Source organism: Zalophus californianus, chromosome 1 (genome assembly GCF_009762305.2).
Source record: "Zalophus californianus isolate mZalCal1 chromosome 1, mZalCal1.pri.v2, whole genome shotgun sequence".
Lineage (NCBI taxonomy): Eukaryota > Metazoa > Chordata > Mammalia > Carnivora > Otariidae > Zalophus > Zalophus californianus.
The window spans coordinates 10,104,270-10,131,161 of record NC_045595.1 but is presented as its reverse complement, the minus strand read 5'-3'; the positions used below and the strand labels follow the sequence as shown (position 1 = coordinate 10,131,161).

Genomic DNA, 26,892 nt, shown 5'->3' with positions numbered 1-26,892 from the left:
TTATTAATGAGGCAGGCGAAAAGGCCCGCGCCTGGGGGGGGGGGCGGGGGAAGAGGGCTACTCCCGCCCCACCAGGGGGAGGGGGTCATGGGGAACGAGGCCAAATCCCTGGGAGCCCCCTTACTGGTGGGGCAGCTGAGGTCCAGTGTAGCCCCTGCCCATTGCCAGGACCACAGAGGGGTCTCTGCCACGCCAGGCCCCCTCTGGGCGCGAGATGGCTGGAGCGGCCCCTGGAGGCCGGAGCGGGCAGCGGGAGGAGGCAGGGAGCTGAGGAGCCGCCCCAGGAGGGAGGGAGAGGGAGCGGCCTGGCCTGCGGGAGAGCTCTGGTGGAGCGGGCGCGGGTGCAACAGGCAGCGGGGGCCAAGCAGCAGGCGATGGGGACCTGGAGTCCCAAGCTGTGTGGGTAAGAAGAGACTGGGGCATGAGGATCTCTGGTGGGGGAGGAGCGTCTGGAAGGATGGGGCCGTGGCTCGTTCAGTCTCTCTGTCCTGTGTTCTTGACTCTCAGCCCCATCTGTCTGTCCCTGTCAGTCTTACTGTCTATCTGCTTTTCCCCTGTGGCCAGCGGGCAGTCCTGCCGTCTCTGCCCTCACCTCCAGGTTAGCAAGGGATGGGTGGTGCTGGGTCTGCCTTGAGACCTTTGGGGTAGGGACCTGGAGCTGGCAGGAATGGGAGCCAGGGGGCATCCATGGTAAGGCAGCTGTGGTCAGGGGAGAGCCAGGGTGAGACAGTGACAGAACTCAGAGATGGGAGTGTGGGGGGCAGGGACGGTGGGGACACAGATGTAGCCGTAGGGAGAAGGACAGTGCAGTGGAGAGAGAGGTGCCCGTGGTGGTACAGGTGGGGCTGTGAGCATCAAACACGGGACTGAAGAAAAGGTGACATGTGATGGTCAGAGATGGAGCAGTGAAGTCAGGTGGGGCCCTGCGGATCAGAAATGGGTCAGGGGGTGTCAGATGGAGCCAGGGGCGAGAAATTCGCTGTGCTGCAATAATGAGAGGTGGGTGTCAGAGGTAGATCCGTGACGCCCAGAGGTGGGGACAGACACGGAAGGCCGGAGCCCGGGGGAACCAAGGTGGACAGAGAAGGTGGTGAGGGCAAGAATGAGGCCCGGAGCAGGAGATGATGGGCTGATGAGGTAGAGGAGGAGAAAGGGGTTGGGAATGGGGCAGCCAGGGTCATTTGGAGTTGCCGTGGGCAGGGGCGACATTAGAATGCCATGGCATCCAACGGGGCCTGATGATCCGAGGTGGGGCTGCCTGCTAGTCCCATGGGGAGAGTGGGCAGTGTGCTCCTGGCCGGCCTCACGGAGCCCTCCTCTCCTCTCCTCTCCCCAGCCCCAACCCCAGCACCTGACATGAGTCTCTGCGGGCCCCTCAACCTGAGCCTGGCGGGCGAGGCGACCACGTGCGCGGAGCCCGGGGCTCCCAACGCGTCGGCCGGGCCGCCTCCCGGCCGGGCGGCCACATCCCCGGCGCTGCCCATCTTCTCCATGACCCTGGGCTCCGTGTCCAACGTGCTGGCGCTGGCGCTGCTGGCGCAGGCCGCGGGCCGCCTGCGGCGCCGCCGCTCGGCCGCCACCTTCCTGCTGTTCGTCGCCAGCCTTCTGGCCACTGACCTGGCGGGCCACGTCATCCCGGGGGCGCTGGTGCTGCGCCTGTACGCGGCGGGCCGCCCGCCGGCCGGCGGCGCCTGCCACTTCCTGGGCGGCTGCATGGTCTTCTTCGGCCTGTGCCCGCTGCTGCTGGGCTGCGGCATGGCCGTGGAGCGCTGCGTGGGCGTCACGCGGCCGCTGCTGCACGCGGCACGCGTCTCGACGGCCCGCGCGCGCCTGGCGCTGGCCGCGCTGGCCGCCGTGCCTTTGGCCGTGGCGCTGCTGCCGCTGGCGCGCGTGGGCCGCTACGAGCTGCAGTACCCGGGCACGTGGTGCTTTATCGGCCTGGGCCCGGCGGGCGGCTGGCGCCAGGCGCTGCTCGCCGGCCTCTTCGCCGGCCTCGGCCTGGCCGCGCTGCTCGCCGCGCTCGTCTGCAACACGCTCAGCGGCCTGGCCTTGCTGCGCGCCCGCTGGCGCCGCCGCTCCCGACGGCGTCCTTCGGCGAGCGGCCCCGACGGCCGCCGTCGCTGGGGGGCGCGCGCGCCCCGCTCGGCCTCAGCTTCGTCCTCCTCGTCCGTCGCCTCGGTCCCCGGCGGCTCCCCGGGCCGTGGCTCAGCGCGCAGAGCCCGCGCTCACGATGTGGAGATGGTGGGCCAGCTCGTGGGCATCATGGTGGTGTCGTGCATCTGCTGGAGCCCGCTGCTGGTGAGGGGCGCACACGCCCCTCGGGCCAGGCTCCTCCCTGCCCCCCTTCCTTGGCCCCTCCCCCCGTGAGATACCTGGCTCCCTCCCTTCCCCAGCCGGGGCCCCACCCCCTCGAGGCCCCCCCCAGTCAGGAGAGACAGCCCTTTGGCCTCTCCCTCTGACATCCCATCCCCTCCAACCCCGTCCCCTTCTCTTACTGCTACCTGGGGTCTTTGTAGTTCACGCTCCCCACGCAACCTTCCCCCCAGCCCCACTCCTCTAGGCCCGGATGTTTCATTCCCTAGCCCCTTCCACCACCACCCCGCCCCGTTTCTCTTCTTCCCTTTGGTCCCCAGTCCTTCAGGATACCTGAGACTTCTCTCCTTTGTTGCTGGAGCCCCCACTCACGGAAGGCCTTTGCTTCTGCCACGCCTTCTTCGCCCCTCCTTCCGTAGTTCTTCTGAAGAAGACTTCTGTCCCGTTCGTCCTCCCCCCCCCCCGCCCCGCCCCGCCCTGCCCCGCCCCGCCCCGAGCCTCTGCTCCTCCTCACAGCTCCCTTGCCTTCCGGCCACGCTCGCATCCATCCCAGCCCCACCCTTGGCCGGTCCCCTTCTCTTTACACCTGCCCCACCGCTCACACCGGCTTCTCCCGCAGGTGTTAGTGGTGCTGGCCGTCGGGGGCTGGGGCTCCAGCTCCCTGCAGCGGCCGCTGTTTTTGGCTGTGCGCCTCGCTTCATGGAACCAGATCCTGGACCCCTGGGTGTACATCCTGCTGCGCCAGGCGGTGCTGCGCCAACTGCTTCGCCTCCTGCCCCCGAGGGCCGACGCCAAGGGCAGCCCTGCGGGGCTGCGCCTAACCAGGAGCGCCTGGGAGGCCAGCTCGCTGCGCAGCTCCAGGCACAGTAGCCTCAGCCACCTGTAGGCGAGCCAGGAGTCCCAGCGGCTAAGTCAGACCACCCGGGCCAGGCCCAGGACCGCAGCGCCGAGCCTTCAGGGAATAAAGCCATTTTGCGGACCTGCGCAGGGCATGTGTGGGGTCGGGGCTGCAGCACGCCTGTGGCCGCGCGGGGGCGATAGCGGTGCCGCCTGAGCCTACGGGGTGTGCAGTTCTGGGACCTTCCACGCAGAGGCGCGGGGAGGCCAGACGCGGAGCTGGAGCCGCTGGAGCATGCGCAGAATGCCACGGCCCCGGCCCCAGCCCCAGCTCCCGGGAGGTGTCGAGAGCAGAGCAGCTGAGCCAGAATCCGAGGCGCTTTTTGCTCCTACCGCCTGCCAGGGCTGACCCTAGCAACAATTCTCTCATTGTGGCCCTGAGCTCCTCCAACACATCCCCCAGGCCCTACCCCCAAACCACACCCCAGCAGGGCCTCAAAACTCCAGTGTCCCTAAACACAGCTCCCAGCCCTGTCCCATCTCAGCCCGCCCACGCTCCCCACCCTAGTAAGAGCCCGGAGTCCCCACCTTCCCTTAACCCTCATCAAGTGACCCCCATACTAGAACCCAGGGCATCTCCCCGTCACTCCTTATGCCCCCGGCCACCCACTGGATCTGCCCCCACCAACTCTCCCCACTTCCAAGTACACGACCCCACCCCCACCCCCCCATGCCACCATTACTGCACACAAGAGGAGCCGCAGGATGCATGGATGGGGCAAACCGCAAAGGCCTTCTTAAAAACTACTGAGAGCCTGGTCAGGGCAGGGGCAGGGGAGAGGGCTAGCAGCCCGCGGCCACGAAGTCGAAGTCCTGGAAGGCTGCCTGCTCTGTGGCCGTGAGGGGCCGCGCGTCGCGGGGCGGGCTCAGCGTGGGGGCCTCCCCTGTGAACTCCTCATCGAAGTTGCTGACATCAGTGCGGCCTGACAGCGTGGGCACGAAGGGAGGTGGCAAGCGCCGGGCCAGCAGAGTGTCCCAGCCCAGTGTCTAAGTAGGGGAGAAGGGGGAGAGAGGGGAAGGGGTCAGCATGGGGGGCGGTGCAGACTTCGAGAGGGGCCAGCCCCGTGTGCCCCGTCCAGCCCTGCATCTGTGGCGATTAGCGTAGGAGTCACAACACAGAGGGGTCAAGTGGGGGACTGGGGGCCCAGGAAGGATGACAGTGTGAGTATGGGGAGCCCTGGGGTGGGGGAGAGGGAGCCTGGGTTCATACGCATGGCAGTGGGCCCACCAGACCAGCCTGGAGTAGATGTGGGGGTAGGAGGGTCAGTGGGTGCGAAGGAGCGGGGAGGGAATAGAGATGATAATGTTGGAGGGGAAGTGACTAGATCTTGGTAGGGGAGAAATGCATAGGCCCTGGGGGTCGGGGGGATGACCAGGTCTCTGGTGGGGAGTTGGCCATGCACTTGGGGTGACCTCACCCTATAGAAGGGCTGCTTTTTCACATCCTCTGCATCCCTCTCGCTGGATCCCAACCTCCGCTCTGGATTCCTTCGCAGCAGCTGGGGGGGGGGGGGAGAGGTGTCAGTCTTGCCCTTCCTGGCCCCAGAGCCCCTCCCCAGACCCAAGCAGGGGGGGCTCCTCACCCTGCGCATGATGCCAATGGCTTCAGCTGACAGGAACCGTGGGTAGCGAACCTCGTCATTGACTATGCTGTCAAACACCTCCTCCTCGTCGTCCCCTGGGAATGGGGACTGGGGACAGGGAGAGCCAGGATGAAGGAGGCCCCTCCTCTGGCCACTCCCCTCCCAGCCCCACCTGAGCCCTCTGCTCCCAGCACACCTTCACCTGGGTGCTGGCTGATGTGGGAAGGTAAGTACCCCATTTTACAGATGCGAACATTGAGGCTAGGGAGGCAAAGCCAGCTGTCCCCATCACACAGCACATGGAGGCACCGTCTGATCCCACCCCTAGGCACAAGCAGTTTCCAGCATGATCCCAGGGTCAGGCAGGGTAAGAGCAGTCTGGGGCCTCACCTCGCCAACCAGCATCTCATAGAGCAGCACGCCCAGCCCCCACCAGTCCACGGCCCGCGTGTAAGATGTGTCTGTCAGCACCTCGGGGGCCAGGAACTCCGGGGTCCCACAGAATGTGCTGGTCCGGTCCCCAAAGCCCATCCCTGGGGGCAGTAGGGCCATGTGAGGTTATGGGGGGAGGGGGGGCTCCCAGCCCAGCATGGGGTGGCCCAGACAGCCAGCCCCATCCCAGGGTCAGGGTCGGGGGTAACCCAGGTAGGGCTGGGGACTCCATTCCCTCCCCCACTCTGTCTAATCCCCAGAGGCCAGCCCTTCAAATCCCAGCCCCGCCCCTCACCCTCCTTGCAGAGGCCAAAGTCTGCGATCTTGACATAGCCCTCGGTGTCCAGGAGCAAATTGTCCAACTTCAGGTCCCTGTGATGGGTTGGGGGGATGTAAAGAGGGATGAGGGGGGGGGTCTGGGCCCTGCCTGAAGCCTGAGGGCCCCCAGTGGGCAGCGCGTGCATACAGGAGCACATACACCGAAGGGCACATACCTGTAGACGATCTTGTGTTCGTGGAGAAACTGCAACCCCAGCACCACACAGGCTGAATAAAAGCTGCAGAGAGAAACTGGTGTGATGGAGCCAGGCCTCCCAGCAAGGAAGGCAGGCCACGGAAGCCTGGCTCCCACATCCTCGAAAGCTCCCCAGTCCCCCCCAAAACTCCAGGAGGCTTGCGGGGAGGGGGAAACGGGGGCCGAAGGGGGCTGCCACCGCCTGTTGGGGGTTGAGGCACGGGCGGGGGAGCTCACACGGCGCGTGGCTCCGAGAACACGTCACTGTGGATGTGCAGCATGAGATCCCCACCCGCCGAGTACTCCATCACAAAGCACACGTGCTCTGGCGTCTGGAAACAGCCGAACAGGTTCACCAGAAAGGGGTGTCCTGCTCTGGTCACTGCTGCCAAGATCCGCTTCTCACACATCAGGCTGGGCAGGGTAGGGGGCGGGGGTCAGAGATCACAGCAGCCCCCCACCCCCACCCTCAACTCCCACACTCCCAAGAAGTCCTTGATCATCAGCTGTTTGCTGAGGACCTCGAGTGGGTGGGCAACCTTGGGCAAGTTGTTTAATATTTCTGAACCCCAGCAGCTTTGTCTGCTAAACAGGTACCCAGAAGCCAACTGTCATCCTAGTAACAGCCCCCCAATATCCCTTTAGGGACCAGCCAGGGTGGGCTAATTGGAGCACCCATTTTCCTGGCCAGGAACTGGTTTGGGAATGGGCAAGCCAAGGTAGTAGGGCTCAATCTCAGGGTTTCTGCTGGAATTATTAAGGAAGAAGGGCTAAAACTAGTGGATGAGCCTTACACTGCTGTGTAGGGGGTTATCTCTGCCCCCATGAGAGAACTGCAAGCAAAGCCCACAAAGAGGACAGCCAACTGAGAGACGTCATCTGAGCACCTGGATGTAGCCATTCCTGGAGGTAGTCCAACCCTGGACTTTTCTGACCCAGACCAATAAATTCCTCTTTTGCTTAAGCCTATCTGAGTTGGGTTCCTGATTGACAAAAGGATGTCAGGAAGACTAGGGACAATCTCGGTGCCTCTGCTGGGCCTTTTTACAGGGGGCCAGGTATACTGTAGAATGCTCTAGATGCATCCTCTCACTTAATCCACCTGACAACCCTGCAAGAAAGGCATTATTACTACCCTTTTACAGATGGTGAGGACAAGGATCAGAAGGGCAAAGTGACTTCCCCAAGGTCTCTAAGCACATTTGTGGCAGGGGTGGGATTTGAACCCACGGCCCAGCCCTGACCCAAAGCAGAGGCAGGGCAATGGTGCCATTAGAGGTACAGGCTTCAGAGCCTGAGTCCCTAGGTTTGAATCCCTGACCTGCTGCTTACTGGCTTTGTGACTCTGGTCAACTTGCTCAACCTTTCTGTGTCATCAGCAGAATGGGAACAATAACGATATTTACCTCATATGGCTGTCGTAGAGAACAAATGAGTTACTGAACATGAAGCGCATAGTGGGTGCTTTCCAAGTTATTATCTTAAGTACTAGCTTAATAAGTGCCAGTGACTATTATGAATCACTGTCACAGCAGCTCCAGAGAGGGGACCGCCCTATCTCCCATTTCCCAGAACAAAAGACTGAGGTTCTCAGAGGGCCTGGGCTGGGTCCCCACCTTTCAACCTCGTCTCGGGCCACAATGTCGCCTTTCTTCAAAGCCTTGATGGCGAACAGCTCCCCGTTGGGCCGGAATTCGGAGAGCAGCACCTGGAACCACAGTGGGCAACGATGGCCTTCGTGGCCAGCCCGGGGACTCCCTGTTCCCCCAACTCCTTGCCCCCTGGCCTCACCTTCCCAAAGTGACCCCGGCCCAGCACTGCCAGGAATTTGAAATCCTCGAGGGTCAGAGGTGACTTCCTCAGAGGGCTGTGGAGAGAGAGCACTGATGGGCACAAGGACAGCAGGTGGGGGGAGGGGTGGTGAGCGGGGGAGGGGTGTCACCTGCACAGGGCGGGGCCTGGGGTCTCCTGGGTCTCTGAAGGCAGCTCGGGGGTGGTAGCCGTTTCCTGGATCGGGGAACTCTGCAGCAGAGAAAGGGAAGTCAGAGGCACCCCATAACCACAACAGCCACCCAGGCTCCCGTCACCTCTCTGACCTCACTGCTCCTCCCACTCTGCGCCCTCTTGCTCACAGCCACACTGTGCCCCTCACTGTGCCCTGAACACACCAGGCACGACCCCAGCCCAGGAGCCCAGGCATTCTCTTTTCCCGACATTGGCACGGCTCCTCCCCTACCCCCTTCGGCATGCGTGCGGATGTCACCTTCACGGGTGGTCAGCTGACCATCACAGTAAATAACTAGCAGGAAACCCCCCCCCACCGACCGTCCACACACATACTCCCTGTCCCGTTTTGCTTTTTTTTTTTTCCCATGCTGTAAATACATTTTATCATTCACCTCCATATTTCCTTTATGGGTATTTGCCCTCAGAGCTACTTAACGCTTCATACCACATATGTGCTTGTAACTCTGAAGAGTCAAAATTAATATTGCAAATGGGGACATAGGACAACTGGTTCATCATCCTCCACTACAGACACGGTTCTAAAAAGGCAATCAGTCCAAATAGGTGTCTGGTGGGACACACGGGCCTCTCGTGCCCCAGCCACCCTCCCTAGAACCAGCCACCGTTAATGATTTCCTGAGTACCTTTCTAGATATATTCTATACCCACACAAGCGAAAGTGACGGCAGAGGCTCCATTTTCCTTGCACCCACTACTGACGATATCCTCATCTTGCTTCTACTGGACAACCTGTCCTGGAAATCGCTCTGTGCCAGCCCTGGGAGGCCAGCCTCACTTGTCACAGACATGCACTATCCGACTTTGCCATTTATTTAGCACTGGCTCTCCCACCAATGGGCCCTGACCTGTCCACTTTCGCCTACACAAAGCCGCTGCGGCGAACTGCCTGGAGGTGCACACGTGTGAGTGTCCAGGGTTGGAACTCCTGGGTCAAGACGATGCCCATTTTTAGCTCAGCCAGCTATGCCCTCCCAAGGAGATGGAACAATGTGCACGCCTTCCGCTGACTGCCTGTTTCTCCGCGTCCTGCCCAGCATTTGGTGGTATTAAACTTTTGGATTTTGTTTTGCCCAACTCATCTGAGGATGTAGATTATTATATTATTATTATTATTATTATTATAAATATAATACAGAAGCATAGACTATTATTTTCATTTTTTTAAAATGAGGTTATCAAATGCACTTGGTCAGCTGGGCCAAGGGGCGAGCTCTTACAAATGTGTCCTCCTGGGTACGCGTCGCATAGGGCAGGGGGTGGGTAAACCAGGTTTTGTACAGTCTGTGAGCTGAGAAGAGCTTTTATATTTTTAAAGGGTTGGGGGAAAATCAAAAGGTGAGTGATATTTTGTGATCTGTGAAAGCGATATGACATTCAAACTTCAGTGTCCATCAGTAAAGCTTTACCGGAACACAGCCATGCCCACTGGCGTCTGTACGCATCGTCTATGGCTGCTTTCTACAATGGCAGTGTTGAGTCATTGTGACTGAGACTCTCTGGCCCACAAAGCCGAAAATATTGACTCCATGCCCCTTTATGGAAAAGGCGCACATGCTGATCTCTGACCTAGATGAAGATACACAACACCACGACCCCGACAGGCTCCCTTGTATCTCCCTCCTATCCATAAACCGCCCAGCCAGAGAAAACCACCATCCTGACTTCTATCCTTGAAGTGAGTTTTAAACATGCCTGTTTTACGGCCCAGTGCCCAGAGCACAGCAAGGGAGAGCAGCTTGCCCTGGGTCGCACAGCTAAGAACTGGCAGAGCAGGGACATGGACCCAGGTGGCCTGGCTCCTGAGCTCATGTTTTTATTCAGGATAGAGAGTGGGACCCCGCCTCTAGCAGAGATGCGTGACCCAGGGAAGCTCCTGGTGGCCTCTGGGCCTCGAGCTGGGAGAGAGGCCTGGAGGGGAAATCTCTGACGCTGCCCCAGCCAGGCCTCGGCGGGGAAGGAGTGGGACACTCACCAGGATCGATGGGCTGGAAGGAGGACCCAGAGGACTCTTCTGGGGCAAGCTCTCCAAGTCAGCCCCGAGGTTCAGCTTCTCCACAGATATATCACTGGAGAACGAGGGAGGAGGGTGTGTCTGGGACCCAGCACCCTGGCAAGCAACCACGGACAGCCTAGACCCCACGGACCTCCCTCCTTACCCTGTGGACCGGGCCTCAGGTCCCGGAGAAGCTCCAGGGCTGAAGGTGCCTGTGCCCGTGGCGTTGGGGATGAGTCTTCGAAGCAGCCGCACCCAGGTGGCAACATCAATGTTCATCTGCCTCGCACGCTGGAATGCTTTCCCTGGGGAAGACGGGGACGGGGTCACCCTTCACGACGCCCCTGGGACCCTCTGGCCTCTGCCCCACTTTGCCCACCCCCTCACCTTGTTGCTTGGAGAAAATTTTCTTCTGCCTTCGGAGCCGGGGTATCCTCTCGATGACAGGGTTGCGGAAGGTAACCTGGGGAGAGGGGCCCATGGGTGAGAACCCACTCCCACCTCTAGGTGGTGGGGAAGCCCTTAGGAGCATAGGCATGCACACCCTTATGTCTTGGGGGTTCCAATCACTGTGGCACCACATCCAAACACAGCATATTAAGAAGTTGGAACATAGTGAGGGGTTATCAAACCAATCCATTGCCTGGTAGGGCCACCTCCCGAAGTGCCATCTTAGAAAGGCAAGAGGCAGGCAACCAAGCCCTCCTCCAGGAGTGGAGAGGGGGGTCTGACCCAACAAGATGTACATGCAACTCCAGCAAGGTCCTACAACATCTAGTGCCTTGATTCCCCGAGTGTGGTCCCAGACCAGCAGCATCACCTGGGGACTTGCCAAAAATGCACCTGGACCCACTGAGTCAGAAACACAAGGGTGGGACCCCGAAGTCTGTGTTTCAACAAGCCCTCCAGCTGATGTGGGGAAGCCACTGGTCTAGCTGAATTCTCCCAACTCCGAAGCATCTTCTAGAAGGTGTTAAATCACAGAACTGTGTGACTTTATGTGTGTCTGATATCGTTGCCACTAGCCACACAAGGCTATTCAAATTCAGTAAAATGTAAATAACATTAAAACTTCAGTTCCCAGGTCACCCTAGCCAGGCTTCAAGTGGCTGGCCTCTAATATGTTGGACAGTGCACATATAGAACATTTCCACCTACGACAGAATGCAACTATTGTAGGTTCATCCACAACAGAATTCTAGAAAGTTCTATTGGCTGGCACTTGGGGGAGGTGGAAAAACCAAACAGAATGCTATAAGTGAACCTTGAAGGTGAGCAGGACTGCTTCAGAATTCACCCCCACCCCCACCCCCTTTCCTGCTTGGTTTTGGCTGGTCTTCCAAACGGAAGAACAATTTCACTGCCCTGCCACTGAAGTCAGCCCTTCCCCTGCTCTTTTCCTTCAGTGGTCCTCGGTTATGAGATCCCGTCAGAATTCCCAGAGGGAGACATGGATATGTAACAGGGCACACGTATATTTTAGGGGCACATTTAAAGAATTTTTTAAGACAATTTTGGCTGAATGAGGGGAGCCAGTGGCTTTCCTACCCTGCCTCTGTTTCCTCCTCTGTCAAATATGACTAATGATGATCCCTCCTGAATTGGGTCGAAGTGGGTCATTGTGAGGATTAACAAGTTAATGCCGGCAAAGCACATAGGACAGGGCTTGACTCACACCACAAGGGGTCAGGTAGGAATGTCATTTAGATTGTGGATTCTCAACCAGGGGACAGTGGCGATGTCTGGAGACATTTTTGATTGTCACAACTTGGGGGAAGGGCGGTGCTGGTTTCCTGTGGGTGCAAACCAGGGATGCTGCTCAAAACCCCACAGGGCAACTGAGAATGGTCTAGCCCACTAGGGCGCACCTGTCCATAGTGCCAAGGGTGGGACACGCCGATTTAGACCTTAACCCTGACACCACTGCAGAAGGAATTTCTCTCTACTGGACTGTGGCTCTGGTAACAATCTTCTTGACATGTCACCAGGTTTTTCTCTTCTTTTTTGGCTTGGCAAAATTTTGCAATTTTTTTTTTTAATTTCTTCCCTCAGAACAAAACCAATCCCAGCTTAAGTGGTGTCACTGACGTAACTAATTACATGTATTTTTCTATCAAGGTTCAGAGACCAATCCAAAGCATATCTTCCCCTTCTAGAAAACCGGGAGCAGGAGACACAAGAAGTGTTTTCACAGGGTCAGGGGTCGGGGTTGTACCTCGGCCACCAGGCAGCCCTGGGGTTCCATGTCCAGCTGCACCTCATGCCTCTCGTTGTCCAAGAAATCCTCCAACTTCAGGAATTTGAGGGCACACAGGCCCCGTTGGTCCCGCCAGAACACGGCCAACTCCAGTTCCCGAGCCTTGATGGAGCGGAAGTGGGCCATCATTTGGGGATGCCAGAGGTCCAGAACCCCTCTTCCTCCTCCAGGCTCTGCCATCCCCCGACCTAGCTCACCCTTTCCAGCTCCAGGGTGAAGCTCTGGTCCCAGGCATTGGGGCCACACGGCTTCCAGGATGTCTGCCCCACCACTGTGTTATCCAGCTTGAGCACAGTGCTAACTTCGCCTGGAATGAGGGGAGGGGAAGGGTGTCAGAAAATGTTTGGAGTGGGGGGGAGCACAGCTCATGTCTTAGTAAAGAAATCCTTTACCTCTTTCCAGAATGTAAATTCTGCCATGCTACCCTGACAAATCTTTATGGTTCTGCCTTTCACCTCAAGGTGTTTAACCAACTTCCAGTGGATTTCTGTGTATGGTGTGAGGTAGAGATCCAAATTCACTTTTACTTTATATGCAACTTCCAGCAATATACTCCTAAGAATTTACCCTGGAAAAATGCATGCAGGTATACATTGGGAGGGTGCCTGGGTGGCTCAGTTGGTTAAGCGAATGCCTTCGGCTCAGGTCATGATCCTGGAATCCCGAGATCGAGTCCCGCGTCGGGCTCCCTCCTCAGCGGGGAGTCTGCTTCTCCCTCTGACCCTAGCCCCTCTTGTGCTCTCTCTCTCAAATAAATAAATAAAATCTTTTAAAAAAAGGTAAACACTGAGAGATATATATGGCCCCAAACTAGAAATATCTATTAATAGGAGAATTGATATATAAACTATAATATAGTCTTATTAACTGATATTCAACTATTACTATATTTTACTTTAAAAAGCCCCAACAGGGCGCCTGGGTGGCTCAGTCGTTAAGCGGCTGCCTTTGGCTCAGGGCATGATCCCAGGGTCCTGGGATCGAGCCCCGCATCGGGCTCCCTGCTCCGCCGGAAGCCTGCTTCTCCCTCTCCCACTCCCCCTGCTTGTGTTCCCTCTCTCGCTGTCTCTCTCTCTCTGTCAAATAAATAAATAAAATCTTATAAAAAATAAAAAATAAAATAAAATAAAAAGCCCCAACAATTTGATATGGCCCAGTCTAAGACAATGGGCTATTAGACAGGAGTTAAAATGAATGAATGAACTACAGCTTCATGAAATGACACGGATAAGTCTCCCAAACAGTGTTAAATGGAAGAAGCCATTACCATGCAATACATTCTGTACGATTCCACGTATATAAAGTCCAAACACCAGGCAAGATTAAATTATGTTGTTTTGAGATGTACAAAGATGCTAAAACTACAAAGAAAAGCAGGGAAATGATAACCATACATTGGGACAGTAGCTACCTCTGAACAGAGGAAGGGACTACAATGGGGAGGAGGGGCAAGGGGGTTTCCAGAGAGTTCTATTTCTTGACGTGGGTGGTGGTAACATGGGTGTTTGCCCCACTGTTATTCTTTCCATGTACTTTTTTGTATGTATTAGGTTTTTAAAATGGTCGTAAAATTCACATAACATAAAATTTACCATTATAATCACTTCTAAGTGTACAATTCACACTTTGTACAATTACACCACCATCCATCTCCAGAACTTTTCACCTTCCTCAACTGAAACTCTGTCCCCATTAAACAACAATTCTCCATTCTCGCCTCCCCTTCCCCCCTCCCCCTTCTTTCATCTCTATGAACTGGACTACTCTAGGTACCTCCTAGAAGTGGAATCATACAGCACTTGTCTTTTTGTGACTGGCTTATGTCACTCCGCATAATGTCCTCAGGTTCATCCGTGTGGTAGCCTGGGTCAGAAAGCCCTTCCTTTTGAAGGCTGACTACCAACTACCCCCCTGCACACACATATCACATTTTGTTTATCCATTCGTCCGTCAACGGACACTCGTGTTGCTGCCACATTTTGGCCATTGTGAATAAGGCTGCCAAGGACATGAGTGTCCAGATATCAACTTGAGTCCCTGCTTTCAACTCTTTTGGGTATATACTCAGAAGTGGGATCCCTGATCATAGGGTAATTCCCTGTTTAATTTTTTGAGGATCTGCCATAACGTTTTTCACAGCCGCTGAACCACTTTACCTTCCCAACAGCACTGCAAAGGGTTCTAATTTCTCCACATCCTCCCTAACACTTTGTTTGTTTGTTTGTTTTTTAACAGAATCCATCCTACTGACTATAATATACTAGTTTTTTAAAGCGTTACGAGTGTGTGACATCCCAGGATCCCCACGGCATCTCATCCCTCCAGGCCTCAACGCCCACTTACTGGTGTTCTCGGCTTCCACTTTGAGGCTGCTCCGGCCACTGAGGCTCCCACTTCGGCTGTAAAGGCCCCGGGCTGGGCGGCTCAGGAAGGTGGTACGGCTGTCGGGGGTCCCAGGCACCCCCACCAAGGGTGAGGGGTTCCAGGGGATGGTCTCTGGAAGGTCCTTGCAGCCTACCACACGTACCTCCAGGGTTCCTGAGGGAGGGGCAGGCTCAGGGGGGGGCCCACAGCTGGGCCAGGCCAAAGGGAGGGGAAGTGGGCATGTCCAGAAGCGGCCAGCATACAGGTGGGAGTTGGTGAGGGACAATCAGGGTGGATTGATACTGGTATCAGATTAAATCAGGATCTGATACTGGGATGGCTGTGCCCAGAAGTGAGAAATATGGGGCAAGGGGGAGGGGCGAGGCTGGGGCGTGCCAGGCTGGGGAGGGGCTCTGAATGCTTGGGATTTAGTGACAAGATAGGTTTAAGGCTTAGGTCGATGATCAAGGCAATGGGGAGTCGGGTTGGTCTAGGGTGTCCAGGGTAGGATTCAGGGAGCTGACCTGAGGTTTGAGATGGGGGTAGGGATCTACGGTAAGGCTGGTCTAAAGGAGAAGTAGTGGCTGAGGGGGGTCTAAGGAGGGAGGACCTGGCTGGCTTCGGGGTGGGGGGCAGACAATGGTTCAAGGTGAGGGTTCTGAGAGTGAGGGGTTGTGGGACTGGGCTGGGGGGGGCTATGGCTGGAAGAAAAAACGGCCAGGTAGGGAGAGGTAGTGATGGGGACATGGCGGGCATGGGGGCAAGAGTCCAGTATCAGAGGGCAAGCTGGGGCCAGAAGTCCAGAGTGCATGGGGCTGTCTGGCCTAGGGAGATGGGGCCCAGGGCTACAGGGCTGGGGTGAATGGAGGATGGAGCCACAGTAGGATGGGAGTCCAGGGGTAGGGAGAGCAGAGATCTAGGTTAGGGGTCTCGGGACTTGGGGGAGAGGTCGAGAGTACAGAGCTGCGGAGGTGGGGTCTGGGTGGGGGAGGTGGGGACCCACCTGTGAGAGGCGCGGGCTTGCACAGGGTGCTATACTGAGTGGGGGGAAAGGGCCCAGCCAGGCGAGCACTGAAGGCTGCAGACGAGGCCGCAGCAAGCTCCTCGCGTAGCAGCCGCCCCTTCGGATGGTCTGCGGGCAGCTCCCCGAGCCGCCGCTCCAGCGCCTCCCGCAGCAGCCCCAGTTTCTGGTTGGACTCTGTTAACTTCTCCTGGGCCTGTAATGGGAGGGACAGAGTGGGGCTGGGGGTGGGGCCTGGCTAAGTCTTACCTGGCCCAAGCCCTCAAACCTTCTGGGTCCCATTCCTGGGCTCCCTGGAAAACTAGGCCCCGCCCCTGGCTGATGCCCCACCACCCCTGGACGAGGTCCCACCCCACTGAGGTCCCACCCCCTGCTGAAGCCTCACCCCTCAAGGCCCTCCTGCCGATTGCCCCCACTGTGCTGGGGCCCCGCCCCCGCCAAAGTCCCACCCCTCACCGAAGCCCCACCCCTCGCCTCGCTGAAGCCCCACCCCTCACCTCGCTGACCGCCTTGCGGTCGGGGGCCTTGGCTGCGCTGAGCAGGCGGAGCACATTCTTGGCACCCTCCGCCACGGCGTGCTCCACTCGGAAGTGGTGCCTCAGCTCCTCAATGCGCAGCTCCACGGCCCCCAGGTCTGGACTCCCTGTGGGCGGGGGGCGCCAGGTGGTGAGGCCAGCCTAGCACCCAGGTCCAACCACCCCAGCCCCAGACATGCACCAATGCGCAGGAACAGGCACCGGCAACAGACAGACCACCACCAAGCTGCGTCACGTTTTTCCCAAGCGAGGGGTCACGGTCAGTCACACTTCCACCCAGACGCAATCACTCTTTTTCCAAACACCCACAGGGTCCATCCCAGGGACAGAGCTGAGCTGTCACACAGGGCCAGTCATACACCCAGGTATACTATCAACAGAGGCTCAAAGGATAGACATGTTGACAGGGTCCCATTTCATCCCCAGGGACTGTCACAGGGACACTATGGCCATCTGGACAGCCAGAAGGAGACAGTCACACAGGCACAGGGACACATGCAGGCAGTTTGGCCAGATCTATCAAAATCACAAACGCAACTGCCCTTCGATTCGGCCGTCCCAGGTCGGGAACTCTATCCCCCAGAAACACCTCTGCACTTGACACATGCACATGGGTATTCACTGCAGCCTTCTTTCTCAGAGCAAAAGATTGGAAATAACCCCGTTTCTTGCAGGCGGAGCCCCGGTGAGTGAATGTGGCTGTCCACAGGTGAAATATAAAGCAGTTGGGAGAACAAGGGCACCGTCACACAAAGATCATCACACTGTCACTCACAGGGTAACAGCGTCACTTTGCCACTAGGGTAGCACGCTGTCCCCCACAGGCGGAGGAACACACACTCTCACAAGATACAGTCACGCCGCCACACAGGGACACTGTCACAGGGCAGAGAGACGTGATCACAGGACACAGACATCCTTATGGCACACGTTTACGCGGTGGCAAAACTCCTGGGCCTCTAACTCCAGTGCCGGGAGAATCATGATCACACTGGCACATGGATAAGGCACAGGGACAGGCAAAGAAATGCCATCACACTGTCACACAGGCAGGGCAGCATCACCAATACCCACGGGCTCAGAGACCCAGTGGTGCAGGGGAACAGACTGGCTAGGTCCCAGTACAAAGACCCAGGGACACAGCCGTGGCCCAACATAGGATGACCACGGTCACCCAATGGCATAGGGTAGGCATGAGGACACACTGGTACCAGAAGCACAAGGCCGTGGCCACACTATCCATGGCTGTAGGTTCCAAGGACAGTCTCCCTGTCCTGGATGTTGACCCCGACTCGGACCCTGGCACTCCGTCAGAGAGAGCCACACTGTCACTCATGGGTGTGTGACACTCACCGAGGCACCAACAGCAGAGGCACAGCGTCACGGGAACCCTGATATCCGGAGGCACATCGTCTTATAAACACAGTCACACTCTCGCCCCCAGGCCTGCTGTCCCACGTGCCCAGATAGTCACCAAGACTCTTACGGAGACAAAGTCACACCAGGAGTCAAGCTTACGCTGTCACCCAGAAGCACAGCGACATGATCACGCCATCATATACGGTCACTGAGAAGCCCATCATGTTGGTATTCCCAGTGCAGGGGAATGTCGGTCCATCACACCGACGCCTCCCCTACCCCAAAGACACACACACACACTGTCATCTGGGTCACAGACCCCACTACTATAGGCTGAATGTTTTTGTTCCAAAATTCATGTACTGAGACTCAACCCCTAATGTGACGGTGTTAGGTGTCAGGAGGTGGGGCCTTCGGGAAGAGATCAGGTCCTGAGGATGGAGCCCTCGTGAATGGGAGCAGGGCCCTTGTTAGGGAGGCCCCCGGAGAGCTCCTCCACCCCTCCAGCCCGGGAGGACTCCCACAGCGAGAGAGAACGCAGCCGTCCATGCGCCCAGAAGAGGGCTCTCGCCAGACACTGGTCAATGTCACATTACTATCCGCACACACGAGGAGCACAGCTGCTGTCAACCTTGCACAAAACACCTCAAATCCTGTCACCAATTCAGGCAGACAATTAGCTTGAGACGCCCCCAGGCACTCGCATGCAGACACACCCACGGGAACGGACACACACCGTGGACACCCACAGTTCTACACAACCGGGGCCAACATGGCAAGGCGGCCACCTGGTCCAGGTCCAGAGGGGTCTGCAATGTCTTTTCCTAAAGAGCCAGGGAGTGGGTATTTTCAGCTCAGTGGAACACCCAGGCTCCGCGGCCCCTGCTTGCACTGCTGTCGTGTGTAAAAGCAGCCTTAGGAGCTAGGCAAGGAATGGACGTGGCTGTGTGTCAGTAAACCTTTATTTACACAAGTAAAAAGGCAGTGGCAGCTTTGGGCCCTGGGCTGTGGTTTGCCAGTACCCGACCTAGTGCAAACCTTCCACGGGACAAAACGGGCAATGGGGGGGCGCCTGGGTGGCTCAGTTGGTTAAGCATCTGCCTTCAGCTCAGGTCATGATCCTGGAGTCCCAGGATCAAGCCCCGAGTTGGGCTCCCTGCTCACTGGGGAGCCTGCTTCTCCCTCTCCCTCTGCTGCTTCCCCTGTCTGTACTCTCTCTCTCTGTGTCAAATAAATTAAAAAAATCTTAAAACAAACAAACAAACAAACAAAAAAAACGGGCAACGGGCCCAGAGCTGGTCGGGAGTGGGTGCGGTCAACCTGCGTGTCACAGCAGCCCCCTCCCTGCCTCAGGAAGCGTCTGCTTACGGGGCTAGGGGCTGCGCTCTGCACGGCGGGGTGCAGCCTAGCCTGTCTGGGCGCGAGGGGCTCACCTTGGGCCTCGTCCGGGGCTGCCTGGCTCTCCAGCTGTCCAGCCTGCAGGGCGCGGCGGAGCTGCATGCGGATGATGTCGATCTTGGTCTTACTGTCCTGCAGCATCTGCTGGGCCGTCAGCAGCAGCTTCCGGTCCTGGAGGTGGGGACGGGCTGTGAGGGGAAGGCTAGGGACCCGGGGTCTGACCACTGGCCCTCTGGCCGCACTGCGCAGGCGGCGCTGACAGTGTCACAGAGTAGGATGTGCGGGTGTGACCACAGGAATATCCATGCATTCCGGGGTGTCGAGGGGAGAGGCGGCCCACGGCACTGGAATCCCTGCCACCTAACACCCGGGTACCTCCAAGCAAGCCCCCCACCCCCCGCCCCGGGCCTGTGCCCTCCTCTGCAGTGACGGGAGTACGAACGGCACCGACCGCCACTGGGCTGAGGGTTGAAGGAGCTGACCTGTGTGCAGGGCTCCCAGCCGTGCCCGGCGTCAGGACGCACCGTGTTTGTCAGCTGGCATACGTGTGGCATACGTGTGGGTGAGGGCTCCCTGCTGGCTGCAGCCACATGGGTGAGTCCGAGGGGGACGGGGTGGGTGTGTGCGACAGCTGCGGTCAGTGGCACCGAGGGACACCGGGACTGGGGTGTGGGGGTGTCTGTGTGCCAACTCCAGTCTCTGGGTGTGAATCTCACAGTCTGTGTGTGTGTGTGTCCAGGTGTACTGCTGGCCTGTGCCATGTGTCCTGGGTGTTATACGATGGTGCGTGTCTCTGTGTCTGGAGGTGGCCAGGGTACTTATCCTCCACGTGTCTCTAAGCGCTGTCACGCTGACGCCATCTCTGGATGGTATGACAGCGCATGCATGTTGCCGAAGTGTTGATACGACTCTGTGCATCTCTAGATGTCGCCAGGACCATGGGTGTTTCTCTGGATGTTAGGATGATAGCATGTGTGCATCTAAGTGTTGACCTGACTATGTGTATATGTGTCAGAGAGAGAGGCCACCAGCAGAATCTGAAAGCTGCCCTGACTGTTGACATCCCTCAAGTCTCTGGGGTAACTGAGTGAGGGGGGAACAGCCTCTGCTTTGTGTCTAACACCACACACAGCCATCCTGTTTCTCATATGCTCCCACAAGCTGCCCACACCCCAGTCCTGCCTCCGAGTCACCCGTCAGTCCCTCTGTCCCCAACCCAGAGGGCCCCAGCTTCCCAAGGGTCAGGTGGATGTAGGTGGCACCCCAGTTCCCACCCTGCAGCCCGCCATCTGCTCCCCGGTGTGCACGCTGCCCCTACCTTGGTGCTGCCGTTGCTGTATGTCTGGATCATGTTTTCTGCCCCCTGCTTCACCTTCAGCTCGATGGCCAGCTGCTTCTCCAGGCCGGCCACACGGCTCAGGTTGGTGGCCGAGCAGGCCTGGCTACCTGCACCAGGGGACTGGGGGGCATCTAAAGAGGGGCGGGTGGGACAGAGTCATAACGGCTCTCACCTCCGTCTGCCTAAGAGGCTTTGCCCAGCTGAGAGCATCCATCCTCTGCCCAGCCTGGGTTCTGCCCCCAAGGCCAGGGAAGGAGGAAATGAGGGCCAGGGCGCAGAAGGTCCCCCAACTCCAGCCCTCCCAGGGATAGCCTGGGCCCTGGGACAGGAGCAGCATGAGTGTGGGCAAGCATCCAGGTATACGTGAGTCCTTGGTGTTGGTGTGACTGCGTACAGAAGGTAATGTGCGTCTGTACCGGTCAGGCAGGTGTGTGTGGGGGGGTGTGTGCGCACACGCACATGTTTCCCTGGGTGCTGGGTGGCAGTACGGAAGTCTCTGGGTATTCACACGATAGCGTCCAGGTCCTTGGGTGTTGTCTGGGTGCTGGTGTCGACTGTGTGTCAGGGTCTCTCGCTGCTGATGTGATGTGGAGGGGTCGTCAGTCGCAAGATGAAAAGTTCTGTAATGTCTTGTGTGACAATGTGAACCTACTGAACACCACTGAACTGTACACTTAAAAATGATCAATTTTAGGTTACGCATTATTTTTTACCACAATTAAGAATTTTTTAAATAAATAAAAATTAAAGAAATTTTTAAAAGAATCTTTGGGTGCCGTCTGGATGTCATACAACTGTGTGAGTCTTTAGATACTCATGTGACACCGTGTGGGTCCTTGGGTGTTGTCTGGGGCGGGGTGTCACTGTGCAGACCTTTCTCTGGGTGTCAGCTTCATTGTTTTTTTCTGGTTGTATGTCGAGGCTGGAGGCTGTCAGGACCTGGTGTGTCTCCCTGGGGATCCGCGGAGACAGGGCTAGCCTTGCTCTGGGAGAGTGTGGGTGAGCCCCTGGCAGTGGAAGCCCCGGAGAAGCCCCAGCTCACCTTGGGCAGCAGCCGCGGGGTCAGGTAGCACCACGTGGGCATGCAGCTCCTGCAGCTGCTGGTGCAGCAGGTCAAGCCGGCGGGAGGAGCCGCGCAGCAGCACCTCCACGGGGCCGAGACTGCGGCCCAGGTCGGTGGTGGCCCGCCGTAGGTTCTCGGCACCCTCCTTCAGCTTCAGCTCCTTGCGGATCTCCCGCCGCAGCCGCTCCCGCTCCAGCTCCAGCTGCTGCTGCACCCCAGGAGCCGCCAGGTCCGCACCTGCCAGGCCCAGCTGCTCCAGCAGGGACCAGCTGCGTGGCTCACTCTGTAGGAGATGGAGCATGGTCAGTGGGGCTGGGAGTCCAGGGTGTGGACCACGCTCAGCCAGCTTGATCTGGCCTCTTCCTGGCCTGGGGGCTTCCGAGACGTACTCTGACTCCCAAGACTGGGGGGTGGGGGTGAGACAAGGTCCTGTCCCTGCTTCCTCATTCCCCCAAACTGTGAGGTCCCAAGGGCAGGGCCTTTTCCCTTCCCTGTCCCCTCAGACTAGGGGACCCCATAAATACAGTCTTGTCACCCTTCATCTATTCCTTATACAGTAGGATTCTGGAGGACAGGCCCTTGGAGGTCCCCAAGTTCAGGCCCTATCTCCCATTGCCCCCCCAAAACAAGGTCCTGAGAGCATACCCCTCTCCCTTCTGTTGTCCCCCTCAACTAGGAGGTCCCAAGTATAGGCCCCAATTCCCCTCTACTGTCCCTAAAACCAGGTCCCGGGGCGCCTGGGTGGCTCAGTCGGTTAAGCGTCTGCCTTCGGCTCAGGTCATGATCCCAGGGTCCTGGGATCGAGCCCCGCATCAGGCTCCCTGCTCCATGGGGAGGCCTGCTTCTCCCTCTCCCACTCCCCCTAGCTTGTGTTCCCTCTCTCTCTCTCTCTCTCTGTCAAATAAATAAATAAAAATCTTTAAAAAAATAAAAAATAAAACCAGGTCCCGAGGGCAGGCTCCATTCCCCCCCCCCCGCCCCCGCAGCTCCTCAAACAAGGAAGTATCAGGGTAGGCGTCTGCTGCCCCCCCCAAAAAAAAACAATGGGCTTGAGATCCAGACAGCAGGCCCTTTTCCTCTCTGTTGTGCCCTCAAACTGGGAGGTGCCAAGGACAGGCCTCACCTTCCCTCTGCTATACCCCCAAACTACGTCCTGAGAACAGGCCCCATCTCTCTCCTGCTGTACCCTCAAAGTAGGAGGTCCTGGGACAAGCTCTATCTCCCCTCCACTCATCCTCTACAACTGGATCTTAAAGAGCAGAGCCCTGTCTCCTTCTTTCTCTATTCCCCCGATCTGGGAGCCTCAAAAAACCCACATAATTTCATTTTCAAAACAGAAAACTCCCAAACCCATCTCCTCCCCTTGGTCCAAAATCAAGAGGTACAGAGGGGAGGGCCTCCAGCCTGTGTCACTGGGGTCCTCCTTGCCCCCACCACCCCAACCCCAGCCCCCACCTCCAGCTCCTGGTCCAAAGGGGGATTGGCCTCCGCCATCCTGGGTCCCGGCTGAGGGCCCCGCCCTCTTCCTGAACCTCAGCCCTGCAGGGCCTCTTGACCGCCACTTCCTCTTTCCTGCTAGCTCCCAGCAGCCCCTGCGTGGGGCCAGCTCTGGGGCTCTGGGGCATCTAGCGGACCTTCTCCCTCAGTGCCCCCTCCAGGCCTAAGCCTGCTTCTCAGGAGGCAACCAGGGACAGCCCTCGCTCTATGTCCTAGGAGGTTGCTAAGGTGTGCACACATCTCACTAGTGTAGATATGGAGACCAGGCTCCCTTGAGTGTACACAGGCTCCGGGGGCTGACCTGGGTGTATACACCCTCTCGTTTACCCACAGGCATGTGCACAAAACAGGCAGGCAAATGTGTGCACGCCCCTGTGCCTACCCCATGTACACTGATATGCACATGCCGGCCAATGAGTGCTCGTATGGGCCGGCCCCCTGCCTGCAGATGCAGGCCGTCCCAACTTCCGGCTTCCTCTCAGTCTGGTCTACCCACCGCTGTGACCATAGCTAGGGCCCACCCAGGCCAGGGGCACCTCCCTGAAGCCCACATCGTGAGGAGACAATGCTGGAGGGCTGGGGTGAGGGTGCCCACAGGACAGCGGCCCAGTAAAGGCCAAGTATGACTACTAATAATAAGAGCAGTTATTATGAGCCCCGCCTAGGTCACCTAATGCAAGTCCACAAGGTGGGTGCTGTTATCACCCCATTTTCAAGACAAGGAAACTGAGGCCTGGAGTGGTGACATAGTTTACCCCGAGGCCCCACAGCCAGCAGGAGGAAGGGCTGGGATTTAAAAGGGGAGTACCCACAATCTGATCACCAGCTAAGTGTCAGGACTGGCACTAAGTGAGAATCCCCACTCAGGAGAACCTGTTTCACAGACAGGAAAGTCGTCGTTGGCTCCCAGCCAACCCGGAGGGCAGCTGCCCCCGGCGAGGTTTAGTGCAGGCCAAGAGTGTCTCTCCCACCACTCCACCAACCCATCACATGAATCCTGAGCCACTGCCACTATTCTCCCCCACTTTCCAGGCAAGGAAACAGGCTGAGAGAGGTGACAGCAGCAGTTGGGGGGGGGTTATCCCCACACACACCTCCAGGGGCACTGGGCAACATCCAGAAACATTTCTGGTTGTCACAAGTGGGGGTAGGGAGGGTGTGCTCCTGGCATCTATTGGGTCGAGACCAGGGAGCCTGCTCAACATTCTCTGGTACACAGGACAGCCCCCACCTCAAAGAATGATTCAGCCCCAAACATCAACAGCGCTGAGACTGAGGAACCGTGCATTAAAGGACACAGAATCACACCCTGGGCTGCTGACCATGACCACCAGTAAGGATTTCCTAGCAGCCCCACCTGCAGAGCACAGGCCCATCTACATCTCTCCCTTTGGATGATGAACACCCTCTTTGATGAATGCGCCCATTTTTCTGGTGGCAGAACCACGGCTCAGAGAGGCAAAGGCTCTAGGTCCAGAACACACAGTGAGAAAGTGACAGAGCTGGAATTTAAACCCAAGTTCACCTAATACTACCAGCTGGTGACCAGTCCCCGCCCACCACCCAGCCCCATTCCATCCCTAGCAGGCAGAGCAGGGTACAGCCAGGATCCAGCCAGCTCAAATAGGGAAAGTCCAGGCAGAGAGGAATAGAAGCTGAGGCCTGAGAATACCCAGAGCAGGGAGGAAAGGAGGGAGGCCCAGCCTCCTGGGTTCTCTTCCCTTGGGTGACTCACTCCTACCCAGAGGGCAGGGGTCACCCGTGGGCCAGCAAGGCAAACCCATGATCAGGAGCCTGGCCCAGCCTTAGAGAATCCCTCCTCCCCCACTTCCCACCATGGCACACGAGACCCAGGTCCAGAGGGTCCACCTCCCAGAATCCCCCCCCACTTCCCAGAGCAGCCAGGGACCTAGACCCTCACGTCCGGAGATTTCAATGCTTTGGGCGTTTCTGGAATCTGGACAGGACATCCGTTTGCCGGACACAGAACAGACAGCCATACGTCGGGACAGACAGAGGGACAGGGTGGCAGGCCCAAGCAGGCACAAGAAAGGGATGACCAGGAGGGGGAAAGAGAGTGGGGAAGGGATGGGAGGGGGGACCACAGCACAGGTCCAGCCTCATTCCAGGAATCACAGCCTCCACCCGGGTCATGTTTCACACATGCCAAGTGCATGCATGCGCCGGAGGATTCCTATAGAGCCCTCCCAGGGCTGGGGGTAGAGGCAGAAACCCCAGCCCACCCCAGCCCCAAGGTCTGACCTTATGTGATCGGCAACACCAGATACGCCCAGCTCCACGGCAAGGCTGACAGGCCATCAGCAGGACTGGGGTGGGGGACAGGGGAGCATGGGGGAGACACAGAGGGGATGGGGGCAGGTGCAGAAGGAGACGAAAACCCAGTTACACAGCAACCACAGGACAACGGAGGGATTTTGAGGCATTAATGAGGGCACCAGAGGCACACAATGTGCCTCGATTCTGAACCAAAGCTCAGAAGTCACCCTGGCCTTGCTTGTCATAGATGTGGAAGGTGAGTCCCAGGCTGTGATGTTCACAAGGTGGTACATGGAGAACCTGGCTGGTGGCAGGTTGGTGCCAGGCTGTGTGTGTTTGCGTGTGTGTAGGGGGTGACGCAGCCCTGCCACCCATGCCCAGGTAGGGTTCCAGGTACAAGAGAATCCCCCGTCTGGGATAAGGTTCCACCTGGTAGCCCTGAGGGTGGCCGTGTGGGTCCCCCATTCCTCAACCTTATGAAGTGACTCGGGCACTTCCGCCAACAGGTGCCAATCTGGGTGGCGTCGGGACCATCATAAAGCTCAGTCTGAAGGGGGGGAGGGGTGGGGGGGACCGCCAGAGCTTTGTTGTGCCGGGGAGGGGCAGGGACCAAGCGGCCTCCTCCCCTCCAAGCCACTGCGCCAGGCACCTGCCCCAGGTGGAGTGGCACTTGCCAGGAACCGAACGCGGGGGGCGGGGGGGGGGGCGAAGGGAGTGCCGAGTTGAGTGGCGGGGGCGACAGGCACCGGGACACACGGCCAGCCACAGACGCTCGAGTAGAGCCTCCGCCGCACCCCCTCTAATTCTCGGGAAGGGGCGGAGCTTGGGGGTGCGGCGGGGGCCTTCGGGACCTCCCCGCTCCCCCTCGGTGCGTACCTCCACCTGCCGAAAAGTGGACCGTGCTGGCTCCACGGTGTCGGCCCAAGGAGGGGGCGCCGGGCGCTCGGGAGGCCCCCACCTTGGCCGCCCGGGCCCCAGGGGCCCCGGCAACGCGCGGCCGGGGGTCCCCGGCGCTGGCCGGCCGCCGGGCAGCTGCGGACGCAGGTGCGCCTACCTGCACAGCGTCGCTGGCCATGTCCTCGCGCCGCCCGCCAGGGGTCCCCGCGCGGAGGGAGGGGCGGCAAAAGGAGCGCGCGTGCGCCCCGCACGGGGCGGGGAAGGGGCGGGCACGGCGCAAGCCCCCGCCAGCGCGCGGCCCGCTCCGGCCTGCTCCGCTCGGGCCCCGCCTGGCCAGGCCGCCGCGTCCGCGCGCCGCGCCCTCCGGCCCCAGCGGCCGCCGGGCCCGGTCACGTGACCACCGAGGTCGGCTCCGGGGGAGGGGGCGGGGCCGAGGGGGCGCGGCTCCCGGCGGCCCCCGGGGCTGCGAGGTCTTGCCTGCAGGGTTCTCCCCGTCCGCGACTGAAATCACCGTGTCTGCTCCCCCGTCGCCCCCCGACCCTTGTCTGGTTCTGCATCCTCACTCTGCCCAGGGGTCCCCCATCTGAGCGCGCGGGAACCCGAAGAAAAGACCGAACCACGTTAAATCGGGGAGTGGCAGAGGCCTTTGGGCCTCCCGGAACCCCTCTAAAAACAAGAACAAATCATATCCTCCCGCCGCTCCTTTGCAAGCTCAGGTCTTCTGGGAAGGATCCCCCATTACCTGGAGACAAGCTTTGGACAGATCTGGGTTCAAATCCCAACATCCCATGCCTTGGGGGAGCCCCAAAGTCCTAAGAGCGCCTCATCTGTGAAACGGGTTTTACCCACCCACCCCTCGGTGTTGATAAAATTAAATGAGATCGTGCATATCAATTGTTGAGAACACAGTAAGCGCTCAATAGATGTTAGCTGCTGTCATTTTTAATGTTATTGCCGTTGTTATGAAAATGGCTTGAATCCCGACTCCTTCACTGACTCACTGTGGACCCTAAGGATCCTGTGGCCGCCGAGCCTCAATTTTCCCCGTTGTACTATGGAGACCTTTTCTTCAGAGCTGTTGCACGCAGGTGGCGTTCCATAAATGCAGACTCGTGCCCAAGCGG

General features: G+C 58.4%; 2 protein-coding genes across 5 annotated transcripts; one reads left to right on the top strand and one right to left on the bottom strand.

The window, feature by feature from the left end:
• Positions 1–3,754, top strand: PTGER1 (prostaglandin E receptor 1). The gene is made up of 2 exons (XM_027582316.2): positions 1–2,298; positions 2,933–3,754. Exons 1-2 carry the CDS (start codon positions 1,270–1,272, stop codon positions 3,197–3,199), a joined length of 1,296 nt encoding a protein of 431 aa, XP_027438117.1. The 5' UTR covers positions 1–1,269; the 3' UTR covers positions 3,200–3,754.
• A 133-nt stretch (positions 3,755–3,887) lies between these two features.
• Positions 3,888–26,130, bottom strand: PKN1 (protein kinase N1). 4 transcript variants are annotated; one of them, XM_027582302.2, is made up of 22 exons: positions 25,926–26,130; positions 21,077–21,380; positions 20,014–20,165; positions 18,731–18,866; positions 15,900–16,045; positions 15,385–15,598; positions 14,361–14,555; positions 12,215–12,324; positions 11,976–12,119; positions 10,148–10,223; positions 9,924–10,065; positions 9,740–9,833; positions 7,682–7,761; positions 7,531–7,606; positions 7,356–7,447; positions 5,977–6,153; positions 5,720–5,782; positions 5,521–5,597; positions 5,184–5,326; positions 4,794–4,901; positions 4,629–4,709; positions 3,888–4,197 (listed from the first exon to the last, which is right to left on the bottom strand). In XM_027582302.2, the coding sequence occupies exons 1-22, from the start codon at positions 25,944–25,946 to the stop codon at positions 3,994–3,996; spliced, it is 2,835 nt and encodes a 944-aa protein (XP_027438103.1). In that variant the 5' UTR covers positions 25,947–26,130; the 3' UTR covers positions 3,888–3,993. The 4 variants fall into 4 exon arrangements, 3 of the variants coding, with proteins under 3 accessions (XP_027438103.1, XP_027438104.1, XP_027438102.1); XM_027582303.1 differs by lacking the exon at positions 25,926–26,130 and adding an exon at positions 25,748–25,864; XM_027582301.1 differs by lacking the exon at positions 25,926–26,130 and adding an exon at positions 22,553–22,606.
• Between the last annotated feature and the right edge of the window lie 762 nt (positions 26,131–26,892).

Excerpts from the sequence above, each read along its gene's own strand:
- PTGER1 (XM_027582316.2), top strand. The coding sequence starts at position 1,270 with ATGGGGAGAGTGGGCAGTGTGCTCCTGGCCGGCCTCACGGAGCCCTCC. Across the intron at positions 2,299-2,932 it reads TCTGCTGGAGCCCGCTGCTG|GTGTTAGTGGTGCTGGCCGT; the intron begins GTGAGGGGCGCA and ends CTTCTCCCGCAG.
- PKN1 (XM_027582301.1), bottom strand. The coding sequence starts at position 22,591 with ATGGCGGAGGCCAATCCCCCTTTGGACCAGGAGCTGGAG. Across the intron at positions 6,154-7,355 it reads GCCCGAGACGAGGTTGAAAG|CCTGATGTGTGAGAAGCGGA; the intron begins GTGGGGACCCAG and ends TACCCTGCCCAG. Across the intron at positions 4,198-4,628 it reads AAAAGCAGCCCTTCTATAGG|ACACTGGGCTGGGACACTCT; the intron begins GTGAGGTCACCC and ends TCCCCTACTTAG.